Source organism: Sparus aurata, chromosome 15 (genome assembly GCF_900880675.1).
Source record: "Sparus aurata chromosome 15, fSpaAur1.1, whole genome shotgun sequence".
NCBI classification, from domain to species: Eukaryota; Metazoa; Chordata; class Actinopteri; order Spariformes; family Sparidae; genus Sparus; species Sparus aurata.
In genome coordinates this window covers 18,160,847-18,185,743 of record NC_044201.1, presented here as the reverse complement: position 1 = coordinate 18,185,743, position 24,897 = coordinate 18,160,847, and the positions used below count along the sequence as shown (strand labels likewise).

The 24,897-nt window shown below is 40.8% G+C and overlaps 1 protein-coding gene across 1 annotated transcript; it reads right to left on the bottom strand.

Moving 5' to 3' along the window:
* Positions 1-1,663: 1,663 nt before the first annotated feature.
* Positions 1,664-20,305, bottom strand: slc1a4 (solute carrier family 1 member 4). Its single transcript, XM_030442166.1, has 8 exons — positions 19,633-20,305; positions 13,421-13,463; positions 10,920-10,985; positions 8,031-8,197; positions 7,708-7,941; positions 6,205-6,399; positions 5,875-6,009; positions 1,664-5,320 (listed from the first exon to the last, which is right to left on the bottom strand). Exons 1-8 carry the CDS (start codon positions 20,145-20,147, stop codon positions 5,080-5,082), a joined length of 1,596 nt encoding a protein of 531 aa, XP_030298026.1. The 5' UTR covers positions 20,148-20,305; the 3' UTR covers positions 1,664-5,079.
* Positions 20,306-24,897: the final 4,592 nt, after the last annotated feature.

Sequence of the window (24,897 nt, the reverse complement as noted above, 5' to 3'; positions counted from 1 at the left end):
CATCTTTCCTTCAATTGCAACCAGTCGTACTGTCCCTGCAGCTGAAAAACACCCCCATAGCATGATGCTGCCACCACCATGTTTCACTGTTGAGATTGTATTGGGCAGGTGATGAGCAGTGCCTGGTTTTTGCCACACATACCGCTTAGAATTAACACCAAAACGTTCAGGCTTGGTCTTATCAGACCAGAGAATCTTATTTCTCATAGTCTGGGGGTCCTTCATGTGTTTTTTGGCAAACTCTATGCGGGCTTTCATATGTCTTGCACTGAGGAGAGGCTTCCGTCGGGCCACTCTGCCATAAAGCCCTGACTGGTGGAGGGCTGCAGTGTTAGTTGACTTTGTGGAACTTTCTCCCATCTCCCTACTGCATCTCTGGAGCTCAGCCACAGTAATCTTTGGGTTCTTCTTTACCTGTCTCACCAAGGCTCTTCTCCCACGATTGCTCAGTTTGGCTGGACGGCCAGGTCTAGGAAGAGTTCTGGTCGTCCCAAACTTCTTCCATTTAAGGATTGTGGAGGCCACTGTGCTCTTAGGGACCTTGAGTGCTGCAGACATTTTTTTGTAACCTTGGCCAGATCTGTGCCTTGCCACAATTCTGTCTCTGAGCTCCTTGGGTAGTTCCTTCGACCTCATGATTCTCATTTGCTCTGACGTGCACTGTGAGCTGTAAGGTCTTATATAGACAGGTGTGTGCCTTTCCTAATCAAGTCCAGTCAGTTTAATTAAACACAGCTGGACTCCAATGACAGAGCAGAACCATCTCAAGGAGGATCAGAAGAAATGGACAACATTGGAGTTAAATATGAGTATCACAGCAAAGGGTCTGAATACTTATGACCATGTGATATTTCAGTTTTTCTTTTTTAATAAATTTGCAAAAATTTCTACATTTCTGTTTTTTTCTGTCAAGATGGGATGCTGAGTGTACATTAATGAGAAATAAAATGAACTTTTTTGATTTTAGCAAATGGCTGCAATGAAACAAAGAGTGAAAAATGTAAAGGGGTCTGAATACTTTCCGTACCCACTGTAAGTTGGGCTGGCCCGTAAGCATTTTACTGCTAGTACTGCTACATACTTACTGTACTTCAGATAATCCAAAAACTGCTGAATATCTATTCAATTGTCCGACATGCATTTATATACATGTAAATATATCTGAACTTAAGTACGTATCAGATAATTTAAGACTTTTCTAAGAACTATTCATGTGTGTGATTTTCTCTTTGACCAAAATAATATTTTAACAAAATAGCTTTACTTTTACTCAAGTATGACTTTTACAACACTGGTTATTTATTTATTGCTGTATTTATAACCAATAAATCACACTTATAGCCTTGGATGTTGGATGTTTATAGCTTTGTGAATAATAATGACTGACACAATAAATGCCTTCATTATATTCTATGCATATCAAATGTAATAAATGGTCCTGTCTAACAGAGAATGGCTACTCAGTACAAGTTCTAACTTCCAATTTCTATATATTTTTTAAGCATATTTCAGGTTTAATGAGTATACATGAAGCTGCTTCTTTTCCATGCCGCTGCAGGCAGTCAGACAATAAGCTTGTGTTGACGAACACCTCCTGTGTCATACACTGGATAATAACAATATGAACTTACAATAAAGCATGGAAAAAACAGCAGGCTTTGAGTTTGGGTTGCATGAAAAGTTTACGGTATCACCTTTAATGTTGACAGACAGCAGGACCAACAACAAAGACACAGCTGTACAGTGTTAGACATAGATATGGCACAGGCAAGTTAGCGACAATTACAAAACAAAAAAACAAAAATTAAAGTAGATTTCTAACAACAGGTTTTCAGCAACGAGTGGCAGAAGAATTCATTAAAAATCTTATCAATAGCAATAAAAAACCGACACCGAGAAAAAGCGTTAAAATGAGGAAATACAAATGATACAAAAAGTTAAAACAATTACAAATAAATTAATATCAAATATATATAGAAACTGTACCACATGGCATGTAATTACATGTGATTGCACCAGATATACTGAACAAAATCTAGTCATAAAACGCATCTTTAGGTTAACAGAGCAGTTGTTAGCTTAGAAAAGTCATCTATTAAATCTCAAATGTTAAGAAAATTGTCCAACATACCATTTTACCTTCTGTTTAAAGCAGACAGTTTCAACATTCGCACCGTGACCCAAAACTAAAGCAGCACCACCACATCATAAATGAGCATGTCAGACAACAGGTGACAGCAGCATGCATTAAGTTCACATACATGACGTTCCTTCATCTCTAAGTGGTCTTTATTTTATAATACACATCACAAGACTCATCACTGGAGCAGTCTCATCACCATTATTCCCTATGAAAGTTAAATAAAAGATCAAATAAATATTACTACAGTTATCTTTTTTTTTTTTTTTTAAAAAAGCCAGCAGAAGACCCAGAGTGTCTCACACAGACAAAAAAGCACAGGCTCATCCTGTCAGAAGAGTCCTTCCTTAGTCCAAACTCAATGCAAAACCATCAGAAATTTGGCACGTTTCTTCATGGACATCAACTATGACATGGGGCAACTCTTTAAAAAAGAAATTCAGAGATCAAGGAAAAGCACTGGGCCTTTTAAGGCTATATATCTCTAAAAATCCCACGAAATGGGCCATGACATTCCTTTTGAAATAATTTATCACACAGACTAAATCAAAATATGGTGTGAATCAGCCAACACTGAGCTTATATCTGACGTTACATTTTTGCCAATAACGGAGGTAGAGGTTTTGGTGAAAAGTCAGAGATGGTGACATAAAGTAGCTCAAGATGTGCTGAATCATCACCTCAGGTCTTGACGGAAAAAATTGACAAACATCATAAAACCTCCCATGAAGATTAATATAATGATGAAAGCATCAGAACTAAAGAGACTTAAAAAAAGGAAGGATTTACAAAATAATGACTTACAGTATGATGTGAACTCATTGCGCATTTTGGTCCAATATTTGTGTTTTATTAGTAAATAAAAGTGAATTTCTTGATTTGCTGGAATTTCTCATAATCTCAAATTTTGGACCTCACTCACAACCAATAATTAGGCTGATAAATTTGAGACTGGAGTGTTTTTTATGATGTTAAAACACGTGTGTTTACAGTACTTCCAAACGAACGCTCAATTATCCACAAATTGTGTCCCATAAACTCGTCAAGATGCCTTCAAACTAGAGGACTCCACTTTTTGGGCAACAATAGTGGGCTATATTGGGGCTGCGTAGCTTCTAGTTTGTTATCTCGTCAGGACTTGACATATGGAGTTCATTTCTGTTCTGTGTTTTGACTGGGAGCTGATCTCAACATCATAAATAAATCTTTAAAACTATTTAGTTTGTTACATTTGCTAGCCAACTTGAGCGTACGTCAGTTAAGCACATGTTAGCCAAGAAATAATAGCACTAGTTAACATTAACTAACTGATAGCTGCATGTTAAAGTGCCGGAAATTTCATTCTACAAGCTTTTGTTGTATCATGACAATGATATTAATCTTGAATGAATGAATGTTAACATTGTTTTAGCCCGCTGATTAGCTTGCAAACAAAGCCCAAAGTTAAATGGCTATTTTATTAGACTTCTTGGTGACATCCTCAAAAGCACGTAGCAACAAAGCTACCTGCTGCTTTTACGAACAAGTCACAACAGTAAGATAGTATTATGTAACAAATAAGAAAAATGACAATACATACAAATTTCTGTAGCTGACTTGCCTAATTTAAAAATGATTAATGCATAAATGCAGCTTTTGAGAGCTAGCTAGCTGAGAAGTCTGCGTGCTCAGTGGGAAGCCATTATTGGAAGATACTACACAAACTTCAGGAGCAAATTTGTAAAGCAACTACTGCTGTTGTTCCAAAATAAGAAAAACGCACTTGGAGAATCCTGATATCGCTTGGGAAAACATTATGTACCTCATCATGTTTGCAGTTGGCTTTTCTCATGAGTTCTCTTTTTCCATCATAGATTTAGATAACCATTGTTGTCTAGATAACCCCAAAATTCGGTGCACTCAGAGATAAATGGAATGAGTCTGGGAATATAACACGTATCAATGGGCTTTCCCACATGAAACCATAAAGGCAGTGCAGGTCAGACAAACAAACTGGTCCAATGTCCAAAACAAAGTCCCTTAGCCTGTGTCACTAGTTCAAACAGACTTCCCAAAAATCTGTTGAAAGTCAGTTGAAAGTTGTTTGCTGACTGTCAGCTGACAATGTTTGACGTTGTTTGCAGACTGTCAGCAAACAAAAGTCAGGTGACTTCTAGTAAAACGCCCGTCTGATCGTAATGTGGGACCAAACAGCTCTCTTTCAGATCTGGATCTGAACTTCAACTTCTGTTTCCATCCAGCTCAAAATTAAAAGTAAATGTGCTGAACAAATAAAATGCAAATACATTTGTTTCGACCAGCTGAGCAAATGTGATTAAACAGGCATTCTGAACGTGTGATTAACTTACAACAGACAGTGTCAACCTTGTTTTTTTTTTAGATTCAGACTTGTCAGCATTTGGTAAGTTGTTAGTATTCTATTATGAATGTTGGTCATTGTATTTGCTGTCTGTGGACGAAGACAAAGAAATGCACTTGATGATGTTCAAATGTACAAACCGTTATGGCTCTGAGCATCTCACACAGTGCTTGAGACAGCAGATTACAACATTTATGGGAATGTTTTAGGAACATGTTACACAATGTGTGTTTCCATCCCTGTTTTTTTTGCAAAATGCTTTTATCAGAATTACTCAAAATATAAAATAATTTGCCACAAGTGAAGCCAAAAAACCTTTTAGCTAGACTGAGGAAAATGTTTTCAAAATGTATAATTCTCAAATTCATCATATCCGAAGCCCAAGAGGCTGAATTTCGTAAACACTAGTTGCATGGGAGACAGTCAACGCTCTAGATAGACTGTTATGATGGCACTTTCCTCACAAGTGAAACCATGAGTGACCTTGTTTTTTGAACGGACACTGAGTCAGAATGGTGTATCAGCAGCAACGTCAGAGGTGTCAAAAGGTCAGGGGGCAAGAAAAAAAGTCTTGGTGAGTTCACAGGACAGACTCAATGGCTTCTGGCGTGGCCCCTAAGGCTTTGGTTTGGTGCGTGACGAGCGGCGAGGTCTCCTCCTCCGCCTGGGCGTTGGCCACAGCCTCCACCCGGACTTCGGCCAGCTCGCCCTCTTGCTGCTGCTGCTCCTGCTGCTTTTTCATCTCCTGCTGGTTGATGTGGTGGAGGATTCCAGCACCCAGAGCATCGCCTTCAACGTTCACCACCGTGGTGGTGCGATCCCTGTACGCAAAGACAGTAAGTTTAGGTCAAACTGCTTTGAGAAAACAAAGAGTTAACAACCGCGACCACAGATCATCTGTCTTCATGCTTCCACTAGTTTACCTCATTACTTACTGATTCATATTACTAGTCTCTTATTTTAAATTACATATACAGTATTTTCTCATAAAGAATACTGGTAACACTTTATAATAACCATCATTGATAAAAGCGAAATTTAAAGTTAATTAATACTCAGGTAATAGTTATTTCACTGTTAAGAGACTATGGAATGCTTTATAAACCACTTATTAAGCAGTTGTAATGGTTTATAAACAGCAGTTTATAAACTTCATAATCTCCATCGAAATAATGTTATATATGAACTACACAGTATTTATTAGCCATTTAAAAAGTGTTTCAAATATCAGTTTTTCTAAACAATTGCTTGATGAATGTTTTACAAAGCATTTCACTAATAAAAGTAAAATTCACACTAAACTTAACATTTGTTCTACAATGTTCCTCAGGAGGGACCTGACAGGAGTGCCCGTGGGTTCAGGGGCGTTACTCACACAATCCAGTCAACAGCCAGCATGAGGGACAGGTCGTTGGTCGGCAGACCGATGGCCTCCAGGATGATGGCGATGGTTATGATGCCACCGGCTGGAATACCCGCTGCACCAACGCTTGAGGCTGTGGCTGTCACCCTAGAAACAATAATGAAATTCTCAAATGAATGACATAATACCATTTGTCACAGAAGAAAAAATAAAGTTGACTTCTTTACTCTGCTGGTAAATGTGAGAGCAAATCTACGGATGGAGGATTCTAGTGTGATGTAATCCGTTCATCACTATGCTGAGCAACAAGAAGCAAACGTTGACATCACCCCGCGAACTCACAGGATGGTGAAGATCTGTCCGGCGTTTAGCTCAGTGTTGTTGAGCTGAGCAATGAAGACAGCGGCGATGCACTGGAATATGGCCGCCCCGTCCATGTTAACGGTGGCGCCGATGGGAAGAATGAAGCGGCTGATGCGTTTGTCCACACCGTTGTTCTCTTCGACGCATTTTATCATAGAGGGAAGAGTTGCTGAACTGGTGAGAAGAAGAAACAGAAGGAACAGACAACACGGTTCGATAAAATATAATGAATCAACTGCAAATGACTCCTGGATGACCTTAAAGGGGCTGTACGGCCCTTTTTTAGGTTATACTATCCCACACTGTATTAACTTAAATCATAAGGCTGGGGTTGGTTATTTATTCTGAAAGCTTTTTTGTTTTATATTTGTCAAAAATGTCATGACACCCCAGCAGCATCAATAAATCATATGCTCTGACATTTTTTTTATTTTCTTATCCAGTAGTTGTATCTGTTGATGGCCCCTAAATCTATCCATGTGTGTGCACTCAGTGTACATGACTGCTGAGACCAGTGAGTACAAACAACAGCCACGTTCAAAATCAACTGGCTATGGCTCTATACAAGAAGCATGGTGTGTGAAGGCTTCCCTCTGAAGTCGCTTATCATTTCTTATGTTTGGGACACACTAATGTCCGACTAGGAGTGTTTACTCTAGTCAATAAAATCATCCACCACAAGTGCCCTGGCCAAAAGTCATCCTCACTGAGTAGAGACACAATCAAAGTGTCATCCATAAACTTTACCACATGTCTGCAATCGTAATGACACCAATACTCGTGTTTAAAACAAATAACACGGGAGAGAGGTCACACCCCTGGGACAGCCGGTAGAAGATAAAAGGACGTTACATAAAATGCTATTGACTCTCACTCTAACGCTAACTTGAACTCTATAAAATGATTACTGCAGTGGAGAGTCTTTGCTCAGTGCCTTGCACATCATCAAAAGTGTCGGAAGAAACATACAGGAATTGTAAGTACTTTGCTATTCTTTTCATATCAAACCTACCCATACCAGTTTCTCACAAACGTCATGAAAGTCACTGCAGCCCGAACATGTTTAATACATTTGATGGAAATCTGCTTATTACATTATGAGTTATCTTGCATGCAACGTTGACAATTTGCCCGAGTGTGGCACTAGAGTAAAGCTTATGCAGAGAAAAGGCTTTGCCCTCTGCAGAGCACAATAACGCTCAGTAAATTTCATAGTAAACTACCAAATACTCCCGTGTACAAACTGAAGTTGTCACTAGATAGTGGGGCTAGAGGAAAGGTCAGGTCAGTCAGAAGTGAAGCAAATGCTAAAGCTAAAAAGGGTTTGCTTTACTGTGCACTGCGACTGCTCCCCTCCTAAAATATGCTCTGATACTGAAATCCACTTGACATTTTGTTGTGTTTATCACTTTAAAGCAAACTCTTGTTCCCATTTCAGTACGGTCAAGAGTTCATCTGGGACCCTGTGACTTGACAGAATACCTGGAGCAGGTGGCGAAGGCAGTTGTGAACGGCGTGATGAGGCCTGACAGGAAACTGAAGGGGTTCTTGCGTGTGAAGCCGAAGTAGATGAGCGGCAGGACGATGCCTCCGTGGATGATGTGGCCCAGGATTGAAGCAAAGATGTATTTTCCCAGACTCGTGACCAGAAGAACCACATCCTCCATTTCCACAATCTTGCTGCCCACCAGGAACATGATGCCAAAGGGGATGTACCTGTGAGACACAAGAGGTAAGAACTTATTGGGAAAGAAAAAGTCCAAATACACCACCTAAAAATCCTGTGCGAATCCAGCTCCACTCACCACATGATCCAAGACACCAGCACCATGGTGGCCTCGTTGAAAGCATTGAAGAAACGAATGAGTTCCTCGCCCTCATCTCCCAGCTTCCTCAGCGCCACGCCGAATACCATGGCAAACAGCACCAGACCCAGGATGTTCATACCATCTGTTTCTGTACCAACGGGCACCTAAAACAAACAGCAGGGTTAGACTGTATGAGACTGGACACAGTGAAGACATTGTGGGAGGAGGAGCTGCATCGAACCATCTCAGTGGTTCATATAAAAAATGGAAGAACAGACAAAACAGGAAACTGCGTGCAGCCGTGCACAAGTACAACAGTTTACGACGTTTCATTCTAATACATTGTATACCTTATTAAAAGTTTATTGTTCTTTTTTGAATATGGTGTTTTTAACATTTTTGATCATGTAGGTCTTTTTGAGCGAAGTAAGCCTGTCAGCACATTATGCATAATAGTAGAACCAGTCACCCTTCCCATTGATTTATGATTTAAATCCCTTATCCAGGAATGGGGTCAGAGCTTTACTGCTCGCTTTCACAAGACAGTGTTCGTCAGTCACTTTCATTTTTGGCAGCTCTTCCAAACACAGAGTGACAAAAAGAGCCATAGTGACCTAGCCTAAATAAACACAACATACAAAAACAAACAGTAGATTATTAAGAATATATACTGTGAACAGTATTTTACAGATGAAAAAGCAGCAAGTTAACTATTGACATATGCTGTTCAGTTGGCACTGGGAGCAAAAGGGTGTGTAGTTTGTCAAATGGATATACGTCACGCTACATTGTGCAATTGGAGAAGGGTGGCACCATAGAAGTCGGGAGTCTGCCAAAGTCTCATGGATGTCTGTACCCCATTTTTTGTGACAATCTATGAGATTCACTCAAATCTCCCGAGGTGCTAAAAGAAATGTTGAGGGATCACTAAGTCCTCGGGCTTCTTCTTCTGGGGACAATGATGTCTACACTGAAATGTTTTACCTTTCCGTTTGTTGTTGATATTTCACTCCGAACCAGAGTGATGGAGCAACAGGACTGATGTACTGACCCATGATCCACACCACTTGCATGGCTTAATGGCTTATAATGTAAACTAAACAGGACTGGTTTTCTTAGGACATGAAACATTTTCACTCGACAGCAGTTGTTCAGCGATGGTCACACACTGGGACCTCTCTCATTACAGAGAGGGGAGCTTGTCACACAACAGTGTTGATACACTGCAGTAGTTTATACGACACCTCCTGCTACAGAGGGTGCGTGCGTGGGCACATAGGTCTGGAGCAGCTGAAGGATTCACTGAACTGGGTGATGGATAACGAATAAGGACAGGGACAAATCCTGAGCTCAATCCCTTTCCATTGTCCTGAGCTCTCCCACAGCTCCACCAGCTTCATCCCCTGGCACTGGGGGGACTGTCCACCATGACCCACGACAGACAAATACCATGGACAGGTGCCAAGATCAGATCCAACAACTGTTCCCTTATACTGGGTCACTGGGGGCAAACCATGGCCACTGGGGACACGTAGTTGGATTTAAAAAGTTATTAGGTCAACTGTATGTTAAAAATTCAGCTAATAAAATAATACAGAAAACTCTGACCTATTTAAAAAAACTCTCCCTCATAAAAGTTATTTGAACACAGGTTGTTCGAATAACTTTTGTGCCTTTAGCACAAAGGCCAATAACTTTAGCCTTTTGTGCTATCATGTCCAAGGCTTTTGTTTGACAGTCATCCATCTGTTACACTGTTTCTGGTCTTCTGTCTCTCACAAACTCATCATAAACTCATCTATGATCCAGCATCAACTACGTGACAGGTCATTTGTAAATCTGCAGCGAGAGCTTGTACTGGGCCTTGTTTTTTCACTGTTTACACATTATCTTCCTCGCAGGCTCAATTGATATGTGTTGGGTCAAGCCGACCCCTGGCCAACACTGTTGACTGACCCGAAAACAGAAACCATGTTGTCATAAGTTGTCCCAGGCGATATCTGAATGTCAAAACACACCACACACCAGTCCAGCCCTGTTAAACCAGATGTCAATCCTTAACTTTTGAATGCGCCGTCAGCATATGTGTCATGCATATTATTCTATAGGCCCGTCCCGTATCCTGCAGCATATTCCAACACAGAATAAACACAACTGTGGTTTATATATCTGAACTCAACTGTGTGTTATACGAGATCTCACCTGGGGCTTTGCTCTTTTATGAGCAGAGTAAATAAAAGCCTCCCTTTTCTCTTTTCTACCTTCACTGGTTATAAAATGCACGCTAATGATCTATTTCAAATCAGATTTAATTGTCATGAAATTAAATAATTATCTAAATGAACGCATACTGTTTACTGTTTAAGGTTAGTTAAGTGCTTTTAATTTATGTAACCCAGAGACATTTTCAATCTATGAATAAAACGCAATTAACCTTTGACAAGGATACAGCTTCATTTCTAATGGCTGTGTAATAACACTCTAAAATAAAATGGCTTTGTAAAATGACCCTGTTTGAACAGCTCTCATGACCATGTTCACTCTCACTCAGCATTGCCTAGTCAACCTTGAACCCATTCTCCCTAAAACAAGTCACCCATTAGTCTCTCACATCGAGCTTCTTCAGTGAGTTTGCACCCATGGGTGATTAACACACACACACCGTTCTAAGCAAACATGTTCTCCAAGGATCAACAGTGACCTCCTGTTTTCATTCTGGGAGAGATAACTGACTCACGTAAACACAGAAAAGAGCATTTTTTCTTTCATAGGGGGGTGTGTGTGTGTGTGTGTGTGTGTGTGTGTGTGTGTGTGTGTGTGTGTGTGTGTGTGCGTGTGTGTGTGTGTGCGCGTGTGTGTGTGTGTTGGGATGCTTCCTGCTCCTACCTTTTGATAGAGGATGGTCCCGTTGGTGTCATTCCCAACAGCAACCATCTTGTAGTCAGTGACATGCTGCAACATAAAGGAAACACTCGTTCAGCCATACATTTATGTTTGTTTGTTGCCCTGTAATGCTGAAATGTGCTTTTACAGTGTCAACATGCAAATATATGTCAGTATTTCTCAACGTCAGTTGTCAATGTAACTGGAGAAAAAAAAAACGACAGGTAATTGGTATGCATGTAAAGATACTACGAGGATTAGTTTGAAATTTTGGAAGATACAATTATTGCAATATCAATGTCATGTCTGTGTGCTGAGTAAAGAGTTAGAACAAGCACAGCTTAGCACAAAGCCCTGCAGCAGCTTGAAATGTAAACATGAGAATTGTAGTTTTAGAGAAAGTGACATGGTGTTACTACTTCTTGACGCCCACCTCCTGTTCTGTATGTAGCCCACAGACAGAAGAGTGGTGTCAATCAAACTCGGAGAAAGTGGAGAAAGGTATTCTCCAAAATGTCAAACTATTATTTAAATTCTAATTGTTTAATTCTGTCACTGAGTGAAAACCTTAAATTCGCTGAATTATGCTGCTCATACAAAGTCAACACTTCCTGTATCCTTTTCAAATTAAAAGCCCTACAAGCATTTCAGTGGACAGAATCCCTTCATTTTCTTAACAAGGCTTTTATTGTAAAACATTATCATGAACGTGTTGTTGAAAACTTATGACTTTCACGTACTTTACTACATGAAATGTGCTGCTATCAAATTATCTCCAGCTACACTCAGCTGAAGTCTTTTCCTATTTATGATTTTGATGTTAAACTTTAGAAGAAGACAAGTTAAGTTGAACTGTTGTCGTGAGAAATGAAAACACGACATGTTGCAGTTGCTCTGACGGACTGTGGTGCTGCTACACTCTTATTTATGGACTCTCGTCATGTCCCCTTTTGGAGCGTCTAATCCATGTCCTGTATTACTGGTTTGGTTTATTCTAAGGCCTAGTCTCAAACCATCAGAAAAATTTTAAATCGGCCCAACCCTAACTGAAAATATGTCCGAGTGTTTGAGGCATCCTCTAACATGACTTAGGATGGCAGATGAGCAAGTTTGTAGTGAGTTATTTTCATACGTTGTGTTGATACGTCCATGTTGTTTTGGATGATTTAAATGATTTGTTGCTGTCTTTTGAACAACGAGACTTGTGTGCTGTTATACCGTGTTGTTGATTGTTCTGCCATAGTCAGAGTTATTGCGTTACTGCTTTTGCTATCAGCACTGTCGTTAACAGCCGGTTTGCTTTGTCTGTGGCCTGAAAAGTATATATTTTAATAAATATATTGACATCATGAATGTGCAAGGACTAGGGGACTTTTGGCTTGATCAAATGACTGCTGTTTGACTAAGAAAATCTTAAACCTTTAAAGTGAAATGACTTAAGAACAATATATGTTCATTGCTCCTCTAAGGAATGCAGTATGTGCTTGGAGTTTGGGGGCCAGTTTGAAACTGTCCACTGAAGTTCAGACTGTCTTTCAGCTGTAAAAGGAATCAAGCAGCTCTAATACAATGATGTCTCTCTCTGCATTTCTTTAAACAGCCCCATTGGAAAAAGGTCCCCAACATCTTGGCAGATCTATGGACTTTAAATGAGGCTATAGGTTCTTGGGACTGTGATGTATTTGGACCTGCAGAGACATAATAAGTGACTATAGTCACAAAACTAAAGGGAGAGCCTCTGCCACAATCTAAATCGTACACGTCATTTGTCTACATGTCTTTTTAAGCATCTAGCTGCTTGTCATTTTGTGTAAATCTCCCCTGTCCTCTGCTTTCTTGGTTTAATCCACAGTTGGCCCCATTCCACAGGGGCTCTACCACAGTATAGGCTGGGTGGGATTGAATATTAAACTCTATGACCCGGCTGCACTTTGAAACTCTGTTTACTCTCCTAAGTTTATAATTCACTGGCCTGGTTTCAAGCAAGTTTAAGGCAATTGGTTGGAATATGAGTGCGTGCGACTAAGTGGCCGTTCGTGTTCTCTCCTTTTTGTGTGTGCACAGACATTATGTATCCCCACATCCCAAATATTGAACTTTCCTGGGTCTTATTTTAGCCTGAACAGACATGTTCATAATTCTAGGAAGTGGAGTGGGCCGGGTTTAAGAGCAGCGAGGCGAGGTGGGTTGCTAGGCTGGTTGAAATGGAATGGTTTCGCCATGGTAACGGCTGGTAAGGGACAAGAAAAAGAGGCATTTGGGCAAGCAGCAGTCTCCGAACAACTGCTCATTAAGAGGCATTGTGAGGCTCTGGGCACTAAGGCCAGAATTTATAGCCCAGCAAATGAACGTGGAGTGGCATCCGCGTGGTTGGTGAAATAAATTCTGATGAACAATCCACACAAGACACAGGTGGTGAGGAAAAAACAGACATGAAGTGGTGATACTGGTGAAAAATGAAGACCGTGTGGTGTGGTGAAGTGAAGGGAGGTGCTGGCACTCACAGAACGGAAAGCAGCAGCCACCAAGTTCGAAGGGAATAAATTCCTGAGGAGGGAAGAGGCAAACAAGTTAGAATCACAGAAAATGACGTTACTGCTGTAACTTTGTGGTTTGTTAAGCAATCAAACAACAACTGAGCACTAGTCCTAGCAAGTCTTTTAAAACTGTGTGGTTAACTGATCTCAGTGATACATCGTTCTCAGGATTGGTTTGTCATCACACTCTCATTGTACTTTGGCTCTTTTCCCAGGACCTTCCATTAAGTCCACTGTTCCCTGCACATGACGTTCATAAAAATTAAGTGTTGGCACTAAGTTTTCATTTTAAATCTGCTCGTCACATACCCATACTTGCCATTCTATTCACAAGACTTTGACAAGGTAGTTTTACTCGACTCAGTGTACCAATATTTTTGCTCAGAAAACCCCTGTTGAAGCAGCTGGATTCATGAGACCACATGATGTGTGATTTTAGTCAAACACATGTGATATCACAAATCTGTCCTCCTTGGCTTCGAGCAATGTGCTTGTGGCCGAACACACAAGTGGCTCAACCAATCAGCGTCCACATGAGGAACTACTGGCTGCTACAGGCGTGGTTTAGATGTGCTGACCAGTGAGAGAAAGTGACTGTTCGTTGTCAGCTTAGATGCTGCTCTCGCATCACTTATGTCAGAACTGGAGAGTATATTTCATTGAAAAAAGAGCAAAGAAGATTTTCTCAATGGAAAAAAATGTTTTTGCGCCCTTTTCCCAGCTGACTTTGGTTAGAGTTTAATTTACAAACAGGCTCCACTGATGGCAGCGCTCTCCTACTGTTTGTCTGATTGGTTGAAGTCAGCCCATGGTTGACGGAGGTATGTAACAAACCATCTCACAGGTCAGGTTACAGAAAACCCTCTTTTGAGAATATACTATAAAAGGGAAAGTGTCAATTATACACAGCACAATTTAATTAAAACTCAGTAGTGTTGCAGGTCTTCTTGTCAGGTTGCATGCACCCTCAAAAAGACACAATCAAAAATATAACTGTGTCCCATTTCTATTCTACGTATTCATTTTACACCCTATACCATAGCACAGTTTAGTGGCCAAGTGTCCGTTGAACAACTGTGGTTGGTTTGTTGGTTGATTATAGTTAACTCATAAAGTGGTGAGTAAAACCTATGTTTGTTTTTTTTAAAAGTTGCTTAAACTGACTGACCCTGGTTCAGTGAGCTGACTTGGCTAGTTCGTTATCTCCTTGCTCAGGAAAGCAACGTTTCCATTGCACTAGAACCTTATGGGACTGTTTCAGCTATTAGTCTAACCCTAAGACGTTGCCAGGGAAACAGATTGATGGCTCATTTTTCAAACATATGGAACCCATATACATAAAGGGTTTGCTGAACATATTAATATATAAAGAAAATGCAATTTAAAAATGCTTGTGAAGTTGAAGAGTTCATGGTTTCCTCCTGTCATATGACCGAGGCGAGGATCTGGATTAACCCTGGGAAACCAGACCGGAGAGCTGGCATGCTTTTCCCACGGAGCCTCCTCTCTCTGATTTCTAAAGCCCAGTTACATAACAACTTGATTTCTTAAAACTTCTCAGCCACACATCACGCATGAGTCTTCAAATTCAAAGCAGCTGCAGAATTAAGTTATTCAGCTAATGCGGTCGGAAGTGTTTCTGGCTTTCTGGTTTCTCTGGGCCACTTTACATTCTTAGTTAAACACTTAATGCATTATGGTGACAGCTTTGATAATAATTGCAATCATTGCAGTGTGTTGCTACCACTGGCCCAAAATATTATAATAACAAAGACAGTAGCTCTTCATGACTAAGACCAGACCAAAGATAAGAACCTACAGCCATGCTAGCAGCTCTGTGAGGCAGTATTTGGAGCTAAATGCTAGCATCAGCATGCTAACATTCTGATATTGTTAAGTGTCTACAATGTTTACTATGATCACCATCTTAGTTTAGCGGGTTAGCATCCTTCCATTTTCTCATTGCCACACAAATTACAGCTGTGGCTGTAGAAATTTCCCAAGAGGAGCGACATCATCAGTGGTTTCGGTTAGAGATGCATATAGTTGATTATTTTCGCCTAACCGCTAAGCAGTAATTGCCAGTTTCTCATGGCTGACACTGATAAGATCACTGTTAATTTCACATGTTTAAGTGTTATCCTATATGTCTTAATCTCATCGTAACGGCAGCATCAGTGGCAAACACAGCCACTGTTGTAGGTATTTTAAATGGTATTTTAGAGTTTGTAACTTCCTTGAAACTCACTAAAAATGTCCGACCTCAAGTATTACTGTACAAAAAGGTAGGGTGGACGTATGGGTGAACAAAACATCAGATCAACCCTACAGTGTTTTTCAAAATCTCACTTCAAGTACATTAAGTATAAACTGATCCAAAGCAGATACGGCCTCTACATGAAAACAAGCCGTGTCGATACGTTTAGGAGAGTGAGAGGCCTCGTATGATGTTAAATGAAACTTTGAATTTGAGCTGCCCTCCTGCTAGACACGCCATGTTTGTCCATGTTATAAGAGTGTGTGGACAGAGAAATCATACTAATCCCACTTGACCCTCGCAGAGAAAAGACAATATTTGGACTTGGCCATTTCTCAGAATTATGAAAGGTAGAAAAAACTATTAGATTTTTAAAATGTCCACAGGAAGTAGTCAGGAAGACTATCTCTCTTTGCTTCCTCCATTCACCTGACATGGGTGTTTCTTCCTGTTGTCTCTCTTCATTTAACCAACCAGATTCTGAGATTTCTCAGTCTTTATGTTCACATCGCAATGAATCTTCATGTTCTCTCACAAAATACGAGTCTCTCCTGACTGAAATCCATCCTGAAGGGCTTTGAGCAACTGGTCACCTGTATACAGGAAACACGTGAGTCCACAGTGTAAGACTGGGGAATAAAAGCAGAGTGTCCACCTGCTATGGTGATAAGTAAGAAGTGCTGACAGCAGCGGAAAGTGATCGTTTGGTACTACACTGTGTTGCTGGGTTCAAACCCTCCTCCTCCTCCCTTTCCTCAAAATACACTCAACTCTGTCAACAGCTGTCAGCTTTCCAGCACACTGTGGGAACTTTATATCAGGACTCGGCCTGTATGGCTCACTGAAGGCCAACGAGCAGGCTGATAGTCAGGGCCGCCAGCAGGGGGGAGCACCAGTTCAAGAGAGGGCCCCTAACCCTTAAAATAATCTGCGTTGGGGCAGTTGGAGATCATCTTGCCATGGACACAAGTAAGACTATCGGCAGCCCTACTTGTATTTATAGGCGAGGTTGCCAGGAGCTGGGGTTTTTTTTTTTACCTTTATTTAAAGATCTCCTCCACACATGGACTAAGGTATTCAAAAATGATGTGTCTACTGTGTGTCTGATGTGGCTTTCACAGGAGGAAAACTAAGATTACAACATTAAAATACTTGGAACAATATAGAATTATTCTCCCTCATTAAAACCCCCAAAATATATGAATAAACAAACATTTTCTATTCCAACTGCAGGACACAAGACATCTTCTACCACACTGTAAAGTCTGATATACAATATGGTCCAAAAGTCTGGGACCACATTTAAATAATCACAAAGCTTGAAGGTTGATAAAGTAAGTCAAAGTGTCAAAGGTCAAGTTGTTATTCTGGCAAAGAGGGCCTTTGTCAATTCATGGCTGAACTAAATGTTTCCAATCGGGCAGCACATGGAACTCTAAAATACTTTACAGAAACTGGATTGGTTGTATCCAAAGCACGATAAGGCCACCACCATCAGAAGATCAATATATCAATCTTAGCTCAGATAGAAAAGCAACCTTGTTCACAGACACATTCTTTCTTTCTCTGAATAAACAGTAGTTTTGGAAGAACTACTTAAAGACTAAAGAAGACCAAACATTCCCAACTGTCATGGACTGTCCACCACAGTCAATTGACCTCAACCCTACTGAACATTTATGAAGACACTTGAAGACAAGCCAAGCATTCTGTGACATCCCAAGAGGCTTTGTGGGCCAACTGCAAATTGCGCTGGGTTTACATGAGTCATCAGGTTTTGCAAGAGATTGTGGAGTCCAAAACGAACACAAAATATAGTGGCCTCAGACCTTTGGACCCCACTGTATGAAGAAGCGCCTTTTCAATCCAATGAGCTTTGCTGGCCGGGCAGTGACACCCAAAAAGTTTTCTAGCTTCCATGTTTGCTTCCTGGTTATTTGGCCCACTGAATATGTGCACAAGTCTTTGCTCTGCCCACAGACTTTACATTTTGATGATGTCACAGATCTTTTTAAATCACTCTGAGGAACGTTTTACAAACATTAAAAAAAAAAAAATTTTAATCATTCATAGAAGTTGAACTTGTTTGCAGTTGGAGGGAGGTGTCCTGTCAAATGTTTCACAGTCTTTTATGAAGATACTTACCCTGCTCCTTTGAGAGCAACGCTGCCAAATACTTGAACACAAGACTCTTAAAACTGGTGATCGAGTCCGGTAATAATTATGGTGCCCACTCAATCAGCCCACAAGATCTTGACATGCCTCTGCAAAAGTTCTCTCTGTACCTTGTTATTCCCCTTTTTCCTCCCCCCCGGCAGGACAAAGCGAGAAGAAAAGCATGAATGAAGTGGCACTTCAGCATTGCCTTACGCTGCAGAACTCAGTGGAGGAATAAGTATTTAGATCAACTGAGTGAAAGTAGCACTACAATGTAAAACCTCTGAGTTATGAGCACACGAGCTGTGAGTTACATGGAAGTACAGAAGTATCACAAGTAAAAGTACTCTGCCCGTTTGAATGTTTTGTCACATCTTATGTTACTTATAGAGCTGGGCAATATATCATTATTATATCATTATCATGATAAGAGACTACATATCATCGGTTATATCGTGATATTACATAAGTTTAGTCTTTTCCTGGTTTTAAAGGCTGTAATACAGTAAAGTGATGTCCCTCTACTTTGTTCTAATACTTGTCCCTATTAGCTATTGTACATACATTACTGATGATTATTTTTCAAAAATGCCTGTCTTAGGTATTTGCCCAAAAATATTGAGATATTTGATTTTGTTGCCCAGTCCTAGCACTTATGATGAGATCCCAACCAATAGTCGATATTTGGGGCCTATGCTGATACTGATATTAGGGAGTGAAAAATCCCGACGTAACAGCTGATATACACACAATTTATTTTTAAATATATGTATAATTTACTTTTTACTTGTACTTACAGTACATTTACTGAAGTTGTATATGTATGGGGGGGCTTTGAGTTTACCAAAGTAATATTAGATCATATTACTCCAGAGTGACTTTTTGGCCAATATCAATAATCGCGAAACAGACCTAAAACATGGCACATCGCCCAGAGCTTACTATTAATGTAAGAATGACTATGCAGCATATTAATGCTGTAGCTTCTAAAGGTGGAGCTAATGAGATACTTTATATACTTTAATCTGTAACAGTGAATTTTATTCAGTAAGGTCATCATGTGTTGGAATACATGCAAACTCACGTGTGACAAACTAAATATAGAAGCACTCAAGCTGAGTACAAGTATCTCATTACTGTTACTTAGTTACTTTCCCACCACTGAGCGAGCTGCATGTGGAGGAGAGGACTCCAGTTGCTGCTTTGTCTTTGTTAAACTCAAGCAGTTCAGCTTCAGAAAGGATGCTGGAGGCAACAATATAACTACCTACAGGTGTGTGTGTGTGTGTGTGTGTGTCTCAATTTGAAGTGCAAATCAAGGCAGGTTTAAGAAGTTAGACAACACACTCATGGTTGAAGGAGACCTGCAATCTACATAGTATAAACCTCTATACACACTGGTGCACTATACAGTGCATTTATTTGAGCTTAATCTTGTTTATTTATTTTATAACCATTTTCTTCTCTATAGTCTCATGAAGTCAGTCTATGACCTAGGCATTCAAATCAACGTGTGCCACTGCGTGCATGCATCAGTGAGCGTCTTCAGGAGCGCGTGCGTGTGTGTGTGTGTGCAGCGCTCCATGCTTTGTGTGTGTAACTACCCAGTGTTCCCAGTGCGCCTGAGGCACGCTGTGCCACAACTCCCCTCAGAACTGCTGCGATATCACAACAACCTGCTTCATATTATCCAGAGCTGGCCTGTATGTATGTGAGTGTTTTAATATTTAAAAAGAAATAAATGATGAAAGTGGCGCTTCGGTACCTGGCCAGATCCAAAAACGAGTCCGCGGTCTCCTTGTTGTTGCTGACGCTCTCCAGTCTCAGGCTGTTGGTGTTCAGACCTCCTGCGCCCACGCCGGGTTTGATGATGAAGGCGAGGGCCACCCCGATGCACGAAGCGATCAGCGTGGTCACCAGAAAGTAGGTGACGGCGATGCCCCCCAGCTTACCCAGGGAGCGGGTGTCCAGGCTGGCGGCGCCGGACACGAGGCTGCAGACGACCAGCGGCAGGATGATCATCTTCAGCATGCGGAGGAGCATCTCTCCGGGGAAGGCGAAGTAGGTCATCTGCGCCTTGGTCAGGTCCATGTTGCGGACCATCATCCCGAGCCCGACGCCCACCAGCACCCCGGACACCGTCATGATCACCAGGAGGTTCTTCCTCAGGAACTCCAGCAGCTTCTCCCTGCAGCTCTTCTGCGCGCTTTTCTCCAGGATCCGGTCGGTGGAGGCCGAGCTGGGCATGGCGTGCCCGTTGATCTCGCTCTTTTTCTCCATCTTTTTCCTCCGCGGAGCAGCGTGAGGAGGCTGAGTCCGGCTCTCGGCAGCGTGGGATAGATGCACACACACACACGTCGGGCGCACGCACTGTGCTGTGTGAGGGCTGGCCCGGCGTTAAGGCTGAGGGGGAGCCAATGGAGAGGGAGCGACGACACAAAAAGCGAGTGGAACATGCGCACAGGAGCCGGCGCTTTATACCCACAGCAAATGATGCAAGAGCAGAGGAGATTGCCAGGGTCTTTGGCAATGTGGCACATTTTCCTCCACAAACCCTAACCCTAACCCAGAAATATATTCCTCTGGCTCTGTGCCCTCACTTCTCCTGCTCTTGGAAAGATCAAGAGTATCAAAAGCCATTCCTGCAATGAGCCACACTACCTCAATGAAACAATACACATGAATAATGAGGACCAGCTGTTTTTTCTCCTCTGCTCTTTTGCAACCACATTTTGTCAACACAAAAGACCCATTCTTCTTGCAGAAGTTCCCGTTTCAGTGAAACATACACATCTGTTTTTTTTTTGTTTTTTTCTTTTGCTTTGTCTTGCTCCTCATCAGGTCACGTTCATCAAATACCTCAAACACCCAGTTCAGGGGACTGTCCTAATCAGTTTGGTTTGATACCGAGATTAAGCTCAATGCTTTCACAAACCTGGGTGAGAACAAAGTATCATGGTCACCTACTGTTGGTAAAGCTTTGTCTATTTTTTTCTCCTTACCCGTCAGGTCTGAATCACAGATCCTTTCACGTTGACATTGTATAAGCACACACGCAGGCGAGGTGACATTTGGCTCTCAGGGAAGTCACCTGTCAGCTGGGAGTAATGGGGGCGCTGTCAGCACCATGGCCAGCGCTCTGTGCCTTCTAGGGGGCGCTGTTGCTCGCTCTCTTCCACCTCTGGATTACTTTGAATGGAACAGCTGCACCGAGACATTTCATTAAATGACTTTTATTTTGGAAAGCAGGAAGTCCAGATAGAGGCTTTTCTATTCTGTAGTACAAACTAATATAGTTGCATAATGGCTATTAGATTTTTTTTTTTTAACCCATTTGCGTTCTTGTTTGCACCTCTGATGTTCAACCACGAGATGGGAGTATGATACAGCTGTTGTATTTACACACAACCGACAAAGGAAAGCTTAAAGGATAACCACTAATTTCAGTGTGTTTACAGGTCGTGTGGAGCACTGAGCAAGAAAACAACAACAACAACAACAACAACAACAACAACGACAAAAAACTTTAATTACGCCATGAGAGAAAAAACAAAAAAAGAGAACAATTAGCAAAAAACACACTTCCTGCTCTGCCGGAAAGGTTTTTATTGTTCCGTCTTGTTACATCTTTTTCTGTGAATTAGTCCCTTTGTGAAGCACATTGTATCACTGTGTTGCCTCTTTCCATAAAAAAGTGTGCTTTACAATAATGTTGTATAACATGTTTTATTCTTGTTATCATTATTCTTATTCTTCTTATTGTTGTTGTTGTTGTTGTTGTTGTTGTTGTAATACTCACATACGCTTAAAGATGACTTATTTGGGACTTTTCTTCTACTATAAAAGTAACTGTAACTTAAAAGTGACTAACTTTTGTGTTCAATGAATGAACTGAGCATTCTGAACCGAAGAGTATATGCTGAAATCCATTTGTTTAAAAATGCTATCAAGAATAATAATTATAATAAAAACAATAATGATGTCAGTACGTTAGTAGCGTGGGGTCATGAGAGTTCTCCATCGTAGACAGCCACTATTGCTGATGAAAATGTACCTGATGTTCACATGTTCACAGACGAGGTAGTGTTTTAAACTTTTATACACATTACGTTTGGTCACGTCTGCCAACCCCCTTTCTCACTCTCTGGCTCTGACATTTAGTTGCTTTGAGACATTCTCATATACAAATGTTACATATTATATCTTGAAACCGCTGCCAATCAGGTTGCATTGTGGGCTATGCCGGGGTTTTGGCATCTGACCCTTTTAAAACCATTGTTTAAAACCAACAATGCTAAATCATTTGAACAGGCCACTCTTTTAAATGATACATTCCTTACTTCCTCAACATTTTCATTAGTGAAACTAACTGGCAGCATTATACATTTTTTTGGAATATTTTTACTTTATTGTCTGATAACGTAATCAGCTGAGTCTTCTCTTAAAGAAGACTAAAAGCACTGTCATGTTTGAAGTCTCCCCTCAATGTTAATGCAAGTGAGTGAGCAGCAGTATCTAGAGGACACAGAGAGAAGCAGCTCTCTGTCTCACTGCCTCTGTTACTGACTGCAGTCTGTGTTGTCCTCAGTGACCTTAGCTCTGCTGTTGCTAAGTTGAGCAAAAACTTTCCCTCCCTCCACCAGTAGAGACTGATTGTCCCCCTTCCCCTCACAGCTGTGCGGCCTGAATGCCAGAAATAACCACCAGCCTGCGGATCAGGAGTCATGGCTGTTTGACAGTGGCAAATGCTGGCACTTGCTGCGGTAAACTAAATGAAGAAAAAAAAAAGAAAGAAAAAAGAGAGAAAGGCTCAGGATGAGCCATAAAACAAAGACTATCGAGCTGTTACTCACAGACACATGTACAGTATCCAGTGCAAACAGAAACAGTGCATCAAGTCGGTGCTTTACCAACATTAAAATCAGGTCTGAGGCCGTCAGTGTGCTTCATGGCTGATTTGATGGATATGATGCAGCACTGCAAAATAACTGTTTTCTACTGTAAAACAGTTCTGATCAGATTTTAGAAATGCACTTTGCAACCCAAAAACTGACTAAATCTAGTGATAGGGTTAGATGAGTCATACAATATTATTAAAGACAGAAAAATATGATAATAATATTTTTTTTTTAAATAAAATAATGCTTTCATTGTATCATTGAATTCGCTGGCTGACTCTTACCGTTAACTAGCTCACACTTATTACAAGTAGGCTAGGATATTCAGATCTTTGACTATATGAAATGGGAGAAATCAGAAACATCAACAAAATGCCAAGGATAAGAAATTTCAGCCCATAATTTATTTTCATTGTGGACCCCCGACATACACTGAAATATTCAGTAGAAGTAGGCTAAAGCATCCGATTAGAGGTGTTTAAGAGCATGTTTCGGGCCGTTTGGAGTCCACTGGTACTTATTTGTAGTGACGCTTTTTTCGAAAGTTTCACATAGTTTGACTTTGGCTTAGAGACAGTAAACTGACCTCAGTCAATGACTGAGGGTTAGACCTAAGATAATGTGAAAAATAGAAATTCCACCAAAAGCCAATACAAACAGGTGTGTCTTGTTCAACTAGTAACCAAAAACATTGTGGCACTGATTTTGAGTCAATGGGTCAAATGACCTAGAAGCTATTGAATAAAATGTGTCCCTATGCAAAGTGAACGGGATGGATCAGAGTGTCAAGTGTCAAATGTTCAATTCCCAAAAATGTTCCTTCAGGAGGTGTTTAGGCGCACGTTTTGGGTCGTTTGGAGTCCACTGGTACCTATTTGTAGTGACACTTGGACTTGGGCTTAGATGCAGTAAACTAACTGAACAACTGAAAAATAGAAAGTTAGTTGGGTCAAATCATCTGGACACTATTGAAAAAAACAGCTGACCTTTTCATGAAAAATGGTGATTTTTCCTTAAAATATTCATGAAAAAGGGAAATCCCACTAAAATACAATTAAAACAGGTGTGTCACTGCCAACCAGGATAGAAAGACATTCTGGCATTGATTCTGAGTCGATGGCCAAAATTACCTGGAAGCTTATGAAAAAACTGGACAATGTCTTCATGAAAAATTTTGACTTTTAAAATATTCATGAAAAAAAGACATCTTGACTAAAATCCAATAAAAATGGGTGAGTCTCATTCAACCAGTGTAGGAAAGACATCTTGAAATCAATTTTGAGTCAATTGGTCGAATGACTTGGAAGCTATTTTAAAGAAGTTGCAGATAGTTTCATAAAAAATACACAAGGTGCTGCTGGGTATCTCTGCCGGGTGTTTGGTTTGGTCTCCCATGTTTTCAGCTGCCGAATGTTCCACTACCTTCACCAACTAGTCATTAACTTTGTCTTTCCATCATCTGGTGAGTTTTCAGAGCTTTCCGATCTGAAAACGAGTCAGTCTCACCCCTTCTGTTGAGCTGTGACGCTGCGGCGGGGTCCACAGCTAGTGTCAAATAGTTTTTTCCCTAAACGGCTGCTAAAGATAAATGTCGAATAGAAAACATTAGCTCATCTTTGAAAATAACTGTGGTCACCATCTAAATGACGCGAGCCACACAACGCACTGCTGAGGAGGACTCTGTTCTAAGGTGCCCAGATATTTGTTACAGATTTCACTTGGATTCTGAATGAGGTTTCCTAACAGAACCCAGAAATTCTGGCTTAACTCAGGAAAAGTGTAAAGCTTTCTATTTCTTTGTGTTTAACGAATAACATGAGGCAATTTACTCAATGTATTAATCTATATTTTGTACTCTTCTTTTCACATTTTACTTGGCTGCATTCTGTCATTTTGGGGCTCCCTAGTGCAACAATATTGTCTTTGGCATTTGTGGAATGAGTGCTGTAACATCCGTCAGCCTGGAGATTGAAGGAGTCATGGATCTCTCTTAAAACAGCCATGAAGCCTCGGATAGAATTACATGATTTCATGTTTTTCCCATGCAAATAAATTTGTCCTGAGAATTTTCACCTGATTTTGAGTCATGTTTTAGCTCCAGGGGAGTCAAAACGCAAATTAAGGCCAACAAT

Excerpts from the sequence above, each read along its gene's own strand:
- slc1a4 (XM_030442166.1), bottom strand. The coding sequence starts at position 20,147 with ATGGAGAAAAAGAGCGAGATCAACGGGCACGCCATGCCCAGCTCGGCC. Across the intron at positions 13,464-19,632 it reads TCGTTTTTGGATCTGGCCAG|GAATTTATTCCCTTCGAACT; the intron begins GTACCGAAGCGC and ends TTCCCTCCTCAG. Across the intron at positions 7,942-8,030 it reads CTGGTGTCTTGGATCATGTG|GTACATCCCCTTTGGCATCA; the intron begins GTGAGTGGAGCT and ends TGTGTCTCACAG.